This window comes from Brienomyrus brachyistius, chromosome 7, assembly GCF_023856365.1.
Source record: "Brienomyrus brachyistius isolate T26 chromosome 7, BBRACH_0.4, whole genome shotgun sequence".
Classification (NCBI taxonomy): Eukaryota; Metazoa; Chordata; class Actinopteri; order Osteoglossiformes; family Mormyridae; genus Brienomyrus; species Brienomyrus brachyistius.
This window is the reverse complement of record NC_064539.1, coordinates 7,142,475-7,156,443: the sequence shown is the minus strand read 5'-3', so window position 1 is coordinate 7,156,443 and position 13,969 is coordinate 7,142,475. Positions and strand designations below refer to the sequence as shown.

General features: G+C 40.8%; 2 protein-coding genes across 2 annotated transcripts; both read right to left on the bottom strand.

Annotated features, from left to right (window-relative positions):
- Nucleotides 1-551: 551 nt before the first annotated feature.
- On the bottom strand, nucleotides 552-4,908 carry exosc2 (exosome component 2). Its single transcript, XM_049021149.1, is given in 10 exon segments — nucleotides 552-1,036; nucleotides 1,435-1,563; nucleotides 2,034-2,180; nucleotides 2,182-2,211; nucleotides 2,496-2,564; nucleotides 3,021-3,086; nucleotides 3,660-3,749; nucleotides 3,833-3,878; nucleotides 4,113-4,214; nucleotides 4,747-4,908. Coding segments are annotated over 10 exon segments (879 nt in total). The 5' UTR covers nucleotides 4,866-4,908; the 3' UTR covers nucleotides 552-955.
- Nucleotides 4,909-5,315: 407 nt separating this feature from the next.
- Nucleotides 5,316-10,733, bottom strand: LOC125746418 (PR domain zinc finger protein 12-like). Its single transcript, XM_049020358.1, has 5 exons — nucleotides 10,308-10,733; nucleotides 8,191-8,381; nucleotides 7,907-8,062; nucleotides 7,166-7,274; nucleotides 5,316-6,439 (listed from the first exon to the last, which is right to left on the bottom strand). The coding sequence occupies exons 1-5, from the start codon at nucleotides 10,525-10,527 to the stop codon at nucleotides 5,988-5,990; spliced, it is 1,128 nt and encodes a 375-aa protein (XP_048876315.1). The 5' UTR covers nucleotides 10,528-10,733; the 3' UTR covers nucleotides 5,316-5,987.
- Between the last annotated feature and the right edge of the window lie 3,236 nt (nucleotides 10,734-13,969).

Here is a 13,969-nt window from a genome sequence, read left to right as displayed (position 1 = left end):
ATGGCACAGAAACATCACCATTCGAACCAAATGGTTCCAGGAACGGTTTCTACCCACAAGCCAAGAGTTACTAACCATATGAAAAAGGTACTACAGAATTAGCACTGGTCCTATGCACAGTGCCATCTCCCCTCTCATTTGCTATTTATTTGTGATTGTTGTGTTATTTATTGTTTAATGTTCACCGTTACTTTCTGTTCCTGTTGTCACTGATGCTGCAATTTGTTATCCTTTAATGTACTGCAAACTGATTGGGGGGGGGGGGGGTATGAGAGTAAACATTTCACTGCAATAAGTACTTCAGACGAAATTTTACTTCAGATACTGGAAACCGTACAGTTCAAGGGGGAGGGAAGACATGACTTTGGTCAGAGTGCTTCGCCATACCATCATTTTGAAAGAAGTTCATTGGATAAATCCCGTATCAAACAGGAAAACCCAGTAAAAGAAAAAGGTAGAGCCCAGCAACCTCCTTAAGGTCACTTTTTCTTAAATCAGATTAGTAACAGTAGTAACATATGGTACAAGTGTGACAATAAAATATGACCAGGTGCTGTGATGGTTTACTTTATTTTAAATTCTGACAACAAAAATGTTACTGTACAGTTTTTTTCTTCTTTTAAAAAAGGGTCCTGCTATCACTTTTGTAAACATACCTAAGTAGAATTACCACACAATTATTCATCTTGGAATTATTTACATAGGTTAAGTAATTATTTAGGATGGCACTCAGCTTGATCCACTCATTAGGTTTCAGTCACTGGGGCAGAACCAGTAGATGCAGCTTCAGGTAACCCACCTCAAGGTATTTACCTGCAGAGGTAACTGATGCCCCCGCACCCACCCCTCAAAGAAAGTGAGACAACTGCTGTCCACTGAGTGATGGAGCTCAGTACAAACCAAAATCAGGGGCCTGGGAGGATTATGTCACCATGCACCCATGATTCATTGCTCTCTACCCAGCCTGTTCAACAAGCCGCTGTCGTGTAATCATCACGACTTCCTCCATCACCTCTGGTTTCAAAAGGTCCTTGATCTGCAAAAATGAACAAATATTGAAATATATAATGAGTATGTCAAGTCACAGCGAAGAATTCGGATACTACAAATTATACATTGGTCATGTCAATGATACTTATAAATTTAAAATAATGCAGCATTAACACAATAGGGAAACTCCTGATTTTTTTCCTCCAATGTTTAAGGTGAATGAGGTGGTAAAGGTGGGTATATACTGGTATATGGGGTATACCCGCCTCTAAAAAAGGAATTTACTGTATGCCCATCTAAAAATTGGCAGACATGTATCAGCCAGTGAAGTGTTTACTTTACGGTATAATACATATATATACCCAACTACCAGGACACTACACCGCTGAAGGTAGCATATACTATATGAGAGCTGAAAACATACTTAGAAGAACGGCACATCACCTCATGTGGTCGGGAAGACTCATAGCAGTAGAGCACGCTGGTGTCATACAGCATGACCTTATGGGTGACCAGAGCTAGGATGCAGTTCCTCAGCCTGGAGATCACCTCCCTGTCAGACAGAGAGACAGGCTGGGGGAGCAGGAGAGGTGAAGGGGAAGAACCAAGGTCAGAAAGGAGCAGCAGACAGGAGCAGGTAGAAGGAAAACAAGAGGAAAAGTGATCAGAATGCAGCTCTCCACAAATGTACATTTCTTGGACATTTTATGGAAACTTAACTGAACGACACAGTGTGTACTTGTACATTTCTGGGGAAGTGAAGAGATGCATTCTGAGAAGTGATGACATCTCCCAGCATTGAGAATAATGTACCTCAGCTTTATTTTAGATAAGAAAAAAACACCAGCTTGTAATGTCCTCTTGCATCACTGAACCCAGGGGTGAATAGCAAAGTTCCAGAAAGTAAAAATCCAGACCAAGGTTTTGTTTCGACCAACCAGTTGAGCGTAAAGAGTCACAGTCACAGAGCACTCAACTGGTTGGTTGAAACAAAAGTGTGGATTTTTGAACTCAACTAGATTTCATTCCGCCGGAGCCCATACCTCCATGCTAGTGTGGAACCCGCCTGCCTCGTCATCCTGCTGACCTGGGGTAGGGTACAGCCATATGTAACCATTGTTACCCAGAATGATGGAGGCACCGCAGGGAAGGTTGTGGAAGTGAGTCTTCTGTCTTTTCACCAAAGAGGGGGGACACCTGCACCAGCACTCCCTGGCCCAACTGGAGTGGAGCACCAGAGAGACAGAACACAGGGGGGCTCAGCGATTAGCCATGGAAAACACTGGGCTTAAAGGTCAAAGGTCGTTTGTCCAGAGCCCACTTAGGAACTACCATAGTCTAAAGCAAAGCACGCAACCTCAATTCCTTTCGTAAAACACACTCTAATTAAAGGCTAATTGTCCATTTAATGCAGGTTATATTTTCCAAGCAAATATGATGTATAAACATGCATAATGCGCAATATTTATAAAAATAGGTGGTTAGGTAGAAAAGCTGAAAGTCACCTTTCCGTATTTAAGACTGCGAGTGTGGAGAGAGAGAGCTCCATCAGAAAATACAGACTGGACCTCTGCCTACGATGGATGCAGTCAAAGAAAAAACACGAAGGACAAACTGCATTTAAGCCTTTAACATATCTAGTGGTGGTTTTGCCTCAAATACCTGCATTGATTGCAGCAGATTTGAAAGTGCAAACAATCTGCCAATAAGCAACAACATAAAAAGGTACTGCAGACTTCACCGGTGTTTCTCAAACCGGTTCTCTGGGGCCCTCAGACAGTTCATGTTTTTGCTCCCTCTCGGAGCAAAAATGTGGACAGTCTGGCACGGAGCTGGGAGAGTGTAAAAACGTGGACCGTCTGGAGGCCCCCCCAAGCAGTGGGTTGAGAAATACTTGTCTAAACTGCTGTCAGAATGGCAGGTTAAAATCAAAAAGGGGGTGCGATTTTTAATTCCTGCAGTATCTCAGTACCGCAAGTTTTTTTTTTGATGAATCACTATTTCTTGGCTGTCAGTCATTCAGAGGATACACTGATGAGGTCGCCCTCCTGGAGATAGTCCCTCATGGCCAGCTCATCTTCTGCACACCTCCTCCTCTGATGGCCACACAAAGTGAGAGCTTATCACCACACATGCCTCTGAGGGATTCGCAGTAAGCGACATGCTAAAACACAGTCTCAACCCCACTCAACAACAAAAAAATATTATCCCCGGTGCATAAAAAAAAACCCAAAATCCCAGACAGCAAACCTACACAAGAGATAAATTAACACCCCGCGATGATGAATCTGCAGGTTTTCACAAAATCTTAGCCTTAAGAGACCACAGTTTCATGGAACACAGTAAGACACGGTCGCCGTTTATTGACATCATTCTGACGGCGGCTTTCTGTCATCTTCTACTCCAAAACTTTCCCAAGTAATTAAGTAATACGTATACTCAATATTGCCCCCTACCCCCCTGGAGTATAAATAACAATTTACAGCATGAATGACAAGACTTGCCAGTCACAGTCATACCAAGTCAACTTGTGGCCATTATATATATTCAAATTAGTAATTAGTAGTGTAGTGTGACAAGTCATATTGTAAAGAGCAGTAAATATGGTCAAAATATGCAGATGGGGGCTTAAGCAGCCATATTCTTCAGCTTGTCAGTGCAGTGCTCACCAGCTCACCCCCAGGCAGATTTACGGAGGACAGCAGAAGCACCGAGTCCAGGCGTGAGTTGGTCTCCACCTTCCAGCGTTTCTGCTGTACCTGCAACACAAAACACGCAAAAAGTTAAGCAGCCGCATGGCTATAACCCCTGGCAAAGCCTCCGCTGGCCTGCTGGTACCTACCTCTGTGATCCTTCCAACCACCACGTCTCCAACTTCACCATAGAACCTAAGAAGCAAAAACAACTTAAGACCTCTCGAGCATCGATGATTTTTGGGTGTTGGATGAATAATTTGTTGTTTACAATCAATATACATATAACCTGCAATAATGCACTGAAGAGCTATGCTTCTTAAAATACAACAAATCAACATAAGAACCATATTCGTTGTGCATAAAACTCAAAATAAACCTTGATGCACAGACCGATTTATATTAAAAAAAATTACTCCACTGACTCACCTGGTCTTTAAAGGACGTACACAGATGAGCTTGTTGACCCTCTCCACTTCCCCAGCCACCGAGGCCGTTAGCTTTTCTTCATCCATATATGTGCCATGGCCCCTGAAAATGTATGCTTCCGTAATGAGGTCACATACCATGCGACACGAGGTGCGACCTATTGGCATTTCTGTAATACCCAATGGGCTAGTCCAAGTTTTTAAACCCTATAACCACCAGTAAATTTTATGTAAAAATTCAACCCAGTAATTTTCGTGTGCAGATCGAAAACGGTTATGTGCATCATGCAATATGAGAAAACATCACAAATGCGATGACTGGTAACCAATCAACAAAACAAAAAAACGAACCGCTATTATTTATTTACAGTATTATTTATATTGCACACGTGCTTGGGATTTAGCTTAACTTATACCATAGTCAGTGTAGGCTACGTAACCAAAAAAGCTAGTAAAAATTTCGTCAAACAACTGAATGTAAAAAACATACAAAAGATAGTACAAAGGAATTTTAAGTGATACTGGACAAATAATAACAGAAAGCAACTAGTTATCACTGTAATCCAAAATCATTATTTAGACCCCAGCTTTGACTTAACGGATAATTAACTACTCAACTAAAAATGGAATTTTACCGCATGAAGCCAGTATCAGATGTGATAACATCTCCAGGAACAACGAGACGTTTTTCATTTGACTCCGATACCGTTTCTTGTTTCCTGAAAACGGGTAATCGCATCAAACCGGCAGCCATGCTTTCTCCTGTCGCTCGCGCCTATAGATACGGTCGCCGTTTAATGACGTCACTACAACATTTTTTTTTGACGGCCACTTCCTATCTTGCTCTACTCCCAAACTTTCTCGAGTAATAATAGGTATACTCAATATTGCCCCCTACCCCACTGGAGGATAACAGAAAATTTACAGCACGAATTGTCACATTAAGCCATCGTGGATAAGTTATCTTGTAGCCATTGTATATATTGAAATTAGTGATTATTCTTAAAATATACGGTATTCTTAATCTCAGAGTGACTTTTGCACACAACAACAATAATTGTTGAAGAAATCATTATAATTCAGACAAGGGACAAGGAAAATGTAAGTGTTTTGGTCAAAATATTTACATATCAATGAAATATTGTTGAGAAACCTTCCTATGAGTAAATGGTTTGATTTCAAATGATATATCAACACAAAAAGATTTTTGTAATAATGTATTTAAAATACAAGGTAGTACAGTTATTTTATAATTGCATACCATCATATAAAACAAAATGTTTCTAAGTGATCATGTACACGTATTTACAGTGTTAAAGTGACTACACAGAACCTGTCAAAGCAAAGCACACAGAAACTGCATTCTTTCCCTGAGCAGGACAGGACATAAAGGGGCTCGTGGAGTCTCAGAGAAAACATTCAAATGGTTTCAAATAGGTCTTTTTATATGGTTTAACTAGTTAGTTGCTTTTGAGGGTGCATTGCCCTCCCAGTTGAACTACCGTTGCATTGCTCGTTGTAGCAGATGACACCGATTGATAAGTCTGTGGATGGGAAGTGCAGACCAGTTTATGCTGGCTCAGACCAGGCCTGGCCCACCCAATCACAAGCTTGGCTCAACCCCAAATACCCCCAACCTTGGCCCCTTCGGTGAATGCTGTAGCCCACACTACAACTTTGAGCTGGAACCAGGCCCAGCTTAGACTCTGACTGACTGTAGCCAGAGTCTGACTCCTTGAGTCTCCCCGTTACAACATTGATGATCAGATGCACACCTGAGATGAAACTCAGAGAAGGGTTATAGGCTTACACACTTCAATGTGCATCAGCGTGTGTGTGTGTGTGCGTGTGTGTGTGTGTATTCATGTGTCCTTCTTCACAATGCCATGGGGGGAGATCCCGAGGTGGTCACATGAGGCACAAAGGCTGTTGCTGAGAGGGTTAGGCTCTTTGTCGTCGTGGTGACTGTTGCCACAGCGACCGTTGGCTCCGGCCGGTGCCTGGCGCTCTTCTGGTGTGCCCGCAGGCCCGCTAACTGGGAGTATGCACTCTGGCAAACATGGCACTGGTACGGGCGCTCCCCTGTGTGCAGGCGCACGTGGTTGCGCAGGGTAGAGGACTGACTGAAACGGCGCCCACAGAAGCGGCAGACGAACGGCTTGTCCAGTGTGTGGATGCGCATGTGTGAGCGCAGGTTGCTGCGCGAGTTGAAGCCCCGTCGGCAGATGACGCAGCGCATGCGACCAACCATCACTGATGAAGGAGGAGAGGAAGAGGAGGAGCGGGGGGAGGTGGACGGTGCAAATCCATCACTTGTGTGGGTGTCATCTGTGCAGAAGGAAAGGAGTCATATTGTGTTCGCAACCTAGTGTTGAGCACATAAACCAACAGCTGACGTTCATAATTAAAGATCTACACTAGAGGCCAAAATTGTGGAAAGACTTCCAATTTATAGAGACTGCAGAACTTTATTCAACTGTTGCTTCACTTACTTATTTAATCGCCCAATGTATCATATTTATAACATCCTTTGATTGTTCATGAACATTACTGCTGATATTCGTGTAGTACTTTTAAAGCATAATGCCAGAAATGCTGGGTGTTTCCATAATTCTGGCCACTAATGAAATTTTGTTAAAACAGACATTCTTAAAAATGCCTGCAAAAGCAACTGTCCAACATTTCCACTTCCTCCTAGGAAGCCCTACAGTACCGACAGAGACTTTATTGATAATAGGTTTGAAATAAATATGGATCTCTGGCGATGGGCTGGCCCCCCCGTCCTGGGTTGTTCCCTGCCTTGTGCCCGTAGCTTCCGGGATAGGCTCCGGATGTCCCGCAACCCAGTAGGATAAGCGGTTTGGAAAATGGATGGATGGATAAATATGGATCTCTGCCTCAGATGAGGGAACTGTCCCAAATGAGGCATTTAAGCATTAATAGAACCGGCAACAAAGCAAATTTTGTCCACTTAATGGATCCAACAGCAGTCATTTCAGCCGAATCATCTCCGCACCCAAAACCCCTTTGCCCCAGCGACAGGAAGTGACTCACCCATCTTATTCCCCCTTTCGTCCTGCGGTGCAGGAACCCCGGGAATTCCCAGGAATGTATTGTGGGAGCTCCCGTACCAAACCAGCAGCTCCTGGTCGGGTGGGATGGTCTGGTGTCACAAACAGGAAATAAAATGCACAAAATGACATAACATAACAAAACACGACATGCACTGCACTCCACAAAATGCAGATAGATGGAGAATGATCTAGACATAAAGGATTACATAAATAAATCATTATACCTTACAGACTTAATCTGCATCTAATCTGCCAACTCCAGTTATGTATAGATATAAAGGATTAATGCAAAATCAATTCAATTCAATTCAATTCATTTTTATATAGCGCCTATCATAAGAGTCACCCCAGGGCATTTGACAAGTGTGTGTGGCCGTCCATTGTTAAATCATTCATACAAAATGAAATGGAAAGAAGGAGAAAGGAGAGAGGGAGAGAAAGAAAGCTAGAAGACAATAGAAGCAAATGACAGAGCACATCAGACGACACTCAATGCACCAGTCTAGAAAATGGCCTTAGCTGAGTTTGGGACTATAAGACAAAGGCAACAAACAGGGCTGTTCTAAGGCACAGATGACAATGATCAATTCAGCCATTCGGACAGCCCAGTTCTAACTGTATGGTGCAGAAGGTTCTGCATGTTCTGCTGGCCATGAGGATGTTTCACCGTGCTCATAGGGGAGGAGCAGAATCAGGCAGGAAGTCAGCAGGGTCCTCTCACCTCCACAGCCCTGTAGAAGATGCTGCCCCCAACCTGCACCACCTCCAGGTTCTGCTCCTGCTCGTTGCGAGCGCACTTGATATACGTCATCCAGCCTCGGTGGTCCTCCTGGCTGGCATCAATGAAGCAGCGCACAGTTCCGTCGTCATTGAAAACCTGCAAGCACAAGAAACTCAAATGTTAACACAGTCCCATCTGAATTTTTGAGGAATGTTCCTGAATGGCTCCTACAAGTCAAATAGGTCTTTAATGTCAATTTTAATGTCAATTTTATTGGGGCCCACCTCCCACATGAGGTTGTTATTCTTGTACAGATCTACATGCTCGGGTGCAATGATCCTGCCGGTAAATGGACCCATCTCCGTCCCGGCCTTGATCCACGTCTTTGAGAACATCCCAAGTCCCTCGCCGGGAATGGAGCTCTGGGCGATGACGACCTCGCTGGGTAGCACCAGGCTGGATAGCTTCTGAACTTCTGTCATCAAACAGGCAGTGTCTCAGAACACAGATTTGTATTGCATTTCTATTCGGGGACAGGAGTATTTTGGCCCATCTTTTGCAGGCTTTGTAGAAGGGGACAATCCGTCAAATGAGCTGCAGGTCTGAAGACTTATTTCCCCCAAAAATCATATTATTATTATGTATTGAATGCATAAAATAAATTAATACATGAATATATAGGCCTAATGCAAATCTAATAATAATAAGCTGGCCGTGAAGAATATATAGCAAGAAAATATTCTGAAGACATATTAAGATTTACAGATTGGCGTTGTGGCTATATGCACATTACATGAAATAGTCTGCATACTTGCAGTGAAAAATCACTGTATTCTGAGAAAATGCATGCTACCTGATGCATAGGATAATTAGGCTAATAATTATTTCAGATATTACAGGGTGAAAAGGGGTGAAATATTAATTAATTGGGGAAATATGCCACAATAAAACCCTTCAATTTATTGGATTATTTTCAACGACAAAATCATTCATTTGAAGAAATTTAGCAATTTTAGGCCAGTTAACAAAACCAAAAGCTAGGCTATTTCTATCAAACAAGACAACTAGACCGCAATACCCCAGGTTAAAAATTCAGTATATTTTGTTGCAGTTTTTTTTTCTCAAATATAAAATATTGTCCGTCTTCTCTACGGGTATATAAAGGAGTTTGAAAGTAAACGTTTTAAGCTGGAAAAAATGCAAATTTCTTATTTAGGTAACGAAAAACTATATCTTTACAGCATGTTAATTCGATTAAATGGATTAAGTGAATTTGATTGTTCTGATGGATAAAACGCTTGGAATGCATTTGACACTAAAGAAACGCTTACTCTCCTTTTATGTCAAAATCAAAGAAATTTTATTTTTTTGGGGGCCGGGGGGGGGAGTAGGCACAATGACTGGCTAAATGGCCCACTGTTACTCATGGTCCAGCAATTTGCCACGCTTTAGATGTGATATTCATTAAACTCATCTGGGAAGAGCGGTCAATTCTAAATTCATTATCTCTTTAAGAACTTAGTAGCAATAAATTCGGACTGATTGAAATGCGTGCTTGTTTAAAAAGCCTGAGTTTGTCTTACAAAAAAAATGGATGGGAGATTAGTTACTTGACATGGCGTGAATGGAAAAAGAATTAGTCTTCATGGCATATTAGCTAAGGAACAGCAATCTTTCAAAGCCGAAGAAAGCGAATAACGGAGGAGCCCCATATCTGCCAATAAAGAGAAAAAGAGCGTCCGGAGATTGATGAATGAGAGATAAAGCCAGGCACATCTTAAAGAAAGGGAACTTTTTTTCAGCTTAAATCGAATATTTCTTAGGTCAAGCGCAAAGTTAACCAAATGAATTTAATACCCGTCCTCAGTGAGTCAGCAGCATTTACACGCCTAACAAGCGTCTAAATGCAAGGTTGCAATGCGCTTAAAACGGGTTAATAGAGCAAAGGGGTGGAAATGAATGGGCCAAGTGAGAAAATAATGCAACACTAAACTGAGGGAAAATCCCGGTGTTCTGGGAAAATACATGTTATCTGCAAGTTTGTCGGTGCCACTTTTGCTAAATTTGGCAGTTCAGATTTTAACAACATTGACAGTACATCATATGTTAAGACCTTTTAAGAAGACTTAAAAATTACACAATTTTAATACGCAGTCACACATAGACGTCATTATCCAAATATACCAGAATATTAATATTTGCCCTCTACTCATTTAACTGGAAATCTTAACTTAAATTTTCTATATAGATTATTAATTGAAGGCTACTTGTCAATTACCAGTTAGAAACCATAGAACTCAGGAAATCATAGAACGATATCAGCTTTTAGTCATGTTTAAAAAAATACATAGACTAACTTAAAATAATTTAAATATTTAATGGTTAATTTCTTTTTACTCACCTCCCGAGAAAGACTGTGCGAGGACTTCCGCGGTGAAGGCAGTTTTTCCACTGAGCGCACCGGTCTTTGCCCCGCAGAGATGCTCCCCAAGAACGTTTCTCCATCGGCCGTAAAGGAAGCTGTGCAGGATGTCCGACGTAATAATTTCAGACAGCGAGAAACTCTGCGCTTTAAATCCAGACTTCAGCACCAGAGCGTCAGCGGGAAATACCGAGCCCATAATGAAACTTCTTCACACAAGACCGAGATATATTATATTGAAATAAGTCGCGAAGGCTACTGGTGTTTTTTTTTCCCTCAAGATGTTTTGCGTTCGAAAGTTTGTTAATATAAAGTAAATAACGATGCCGATAAAAATAAATTTCCGGCGATTACAACTGATATGTTTTCACTTTCTCTACTCCTCGTATGCAGATGTATGAAGCGCTAGTGGTTATCAATGTCTATTCTCCTTTCTGAAGTTCTTCAAGAAAACTACACGTCCTTTTTGAGAAAGCATCCTTTTGTATGCGATGTATGGGGGGGGGGGGGGGGGGGGGGGGGAGGAGGAGGGAGAGGGAGGGAGAAAGAGAGAGAGAAAATTTGAGAATTTCATTTGGACACTCGAAATAAACCAATGAAGAGCACAGGACACATAGACATGGACGGGATGATCAGCAGCATATTTCAGAAATGACACACAAGAAATGTTTAAGAGCTTATTACGTGCTGTTTGGGAATTATTGCACATACTATACTATACTATATGTTCTCTTTACCGCAAAAATAATAACGATTATGATAACAAGAAACAGTGGTTTATTATATTTTAATACAGGCCAAAGCAATAAATAACTTTAATATATGCAATCTTAATTGGTCTATTAAATCTAATAATTTTAAATATATTTGAAAAATCGGGGATCTACAAACTGATTCACGAAATCAATACTTTGGCACTTTTGATTGATTATTAATCCACCACCAACCATCCAAAACGAAACTAAATGAATATGCAAGAAAATAGCAGCATATTGCAGAAGGAACAAAATCGTGATCCAAATCGAATTCGTATCATTTGGTAAGTTATCTGGAAATTATCCTTATAGCCAAATTTTACGCAAACAAGAAAAATACCCGACTACTAAAAGCGGATAATACGGAAACGAATTTTAACAAGCAAATTTACACAAAATTCAAGCTGGATAAACTAATATGCCAAAACTAGGACGTTTTTTTTCCCAGTTCCAGCATTTGTTCAACTCTGTAAATTACTGCAAACTTTTTTTAATCCGACTTTACCATGAATCCAGTCAGTCATTATATATATATATATTTATACTTGATTATAATGTCGACTTGATTATAATAACTGGTATAAAAATGAACAGATTCAAATTTCTGGTCCGAAAAAGTCGTTTAGACAGAACTTACCTTCTCATCCTCTTGAGGTCGTGATCGGATGTTAATATTAAACTTTCAGTAGGCCTATAGTGTGACATTGTTACGTGTTTAGATGGACTGTCTTTCAATGGCTGTAATTCTTCACAATTTTCTACGGTATATTTTTCCAGGGTGACGAAGTTGGACAAAACGGGCACTTTCCCAGTTCTTCCAACAGTGAAAACATCTTTATTCCATCCCGCGCTCGCGGGTTTCCTATTCAGAGCTCTCCGAAATAATGTCAGGCAAGATAAAAGTTCCTGCAAATCAATCTGTCACGGTGTTTTCAAGGGCAATTTGACATCCATGCACTTCTCTCTTTCAAACTATAAGACGGGATGGGTCGAGAATCGGGACAGCACCGAGGTGCAAATATGGGGTACAAAAACTTAACAGAGGACAGGAAAGTGACAGACCGCATTAACGAAGATAACAGGCCACGCCAGCAACGTACCACTTAATCAGAATATTCATTTTCAGAGGATTCCCTAGTGTAGTGTTTCACTATACAGTCTACTTAGAGCTGCGTTGACCAATGTGCATAATTTCTCTCAGGTGGATAGAGATCATTCAGTTTTACGTACGAACGTAAACTCGTCCTTGCTTGTGCAAAGTATGAACGGATTAACGTAAACCAGCCACAGGTAAAAGGCTATTTCTATGGTCATATTTCGCGTGTAAAAACAATAGTAAGATAATTTGATAAGAACACATATGCTCAAATAACCAAGTGCTGTTCCATGCATATGATATACCCTATACAGTATAGCATCTTTAAATTTACACACATTGTGTATATATATCACACTTATGCAAATTAGATTTATTCCAAAAAGTAAACGAGTAGCCTAATTATATTACATAAATAATTAATGCATTAAAAGTATCAATGTATGCCTATTTATTGTATTAATTAAAATCAAGAAAATAAGGCTATGGAGATCGTAGTCATGTTTCGTAAAAAAAAAAAAAAAAAAAAAAAAAAAAAAGACATTAACCCATATGTCCCATTTTAACAAACTGACACTAAGCAGAGAATTTGCATGTCCAGAAATGTGAAAATACTGAAATTCGTGTCATCTTCCAAAATAATGCTCCCTTTAAAAAAAAAAAGCCCGAAAAAAATCCGAAATTCCTAAACACGAAGGCATTTTGACAAGCATCTTTTAAAAATATCACTTTGAATATCGATTTTCACATTCATTCATTTCCACGCACTGCAAGAATTTTGCGGATCAAAAGCTGATTTATTCACGCTACTTGGTTTTTAAACAAGCGTGAAATTACATGATTTACAAGCTAAGAGAAACGTAACATTACTGTGCATTTTAAGTGGCGTGCATCCCTCCCCCCATAAAGACGTAGTGCAAAGATGACAGGCAGTCGTATTACACACGAGTACAGGGTCAGTATACCCCCCTCCCCCCAATTAGTGGTCTATTAAAGGCCCAGTCAGGGTTACTTTGTAATTTTACACTAATGTATAATCCAGATTGTGTTCGTGTTCAGCTGTATTCTTTTAAAACGTTTTGACGACATTGCTTACACAATTACTGTAATAACGCGCCCCAAATAACCTAACGGATAAGTTTCACAACTGCCTCCATATTCGCTTGAAACTTCAGCGTAAAACGAACCATTAGCGTAAACAATGAATGGTCCCGTGAAACCATTAAAAAATTGTTACGGATTAAATGAGCAAGGGGAGAGAAAAACTGTAGACAAGTAGCTCTCACTTAATGGGATCTGACGTCAACGGGACAGACTGGTGCACGGCCACCCACTGATCACCGCATATTACACGTATACACAAGGTACAATAGTACTGGCTAGTCAAAGAGAACGACACTATGAAATAGTAGGGACAGACATAACTTCGTATTTAGACTGTAACCGTCTATCCGACTATCGTGCCATATCGAGGTTCTGGAAATAAGCATCTTGAACACGACATTCAAGTTCATTTTTCATTGTAGACGTCAGGATTTAATCGAGTGCACAGAAGATATGAAATTCCAAGAGGTGCAGCTTACCGCTTAACATTAGAAAAATAAACTTGTTTTCGCCACAAGACGGAAGTTAAAAGTATGCAGTTTCTGTATACATAACAAATAAAGCGGCACATTCTATACGTTTGCCGTTTCATGGCAAGTCCAGAAACCAGAAGATATTTTTCAGACAGAGATGCTCCAGGAAGGTAAACTAGGGGCGAAAGGGGGGGCATGGCGGGAAAATCATTT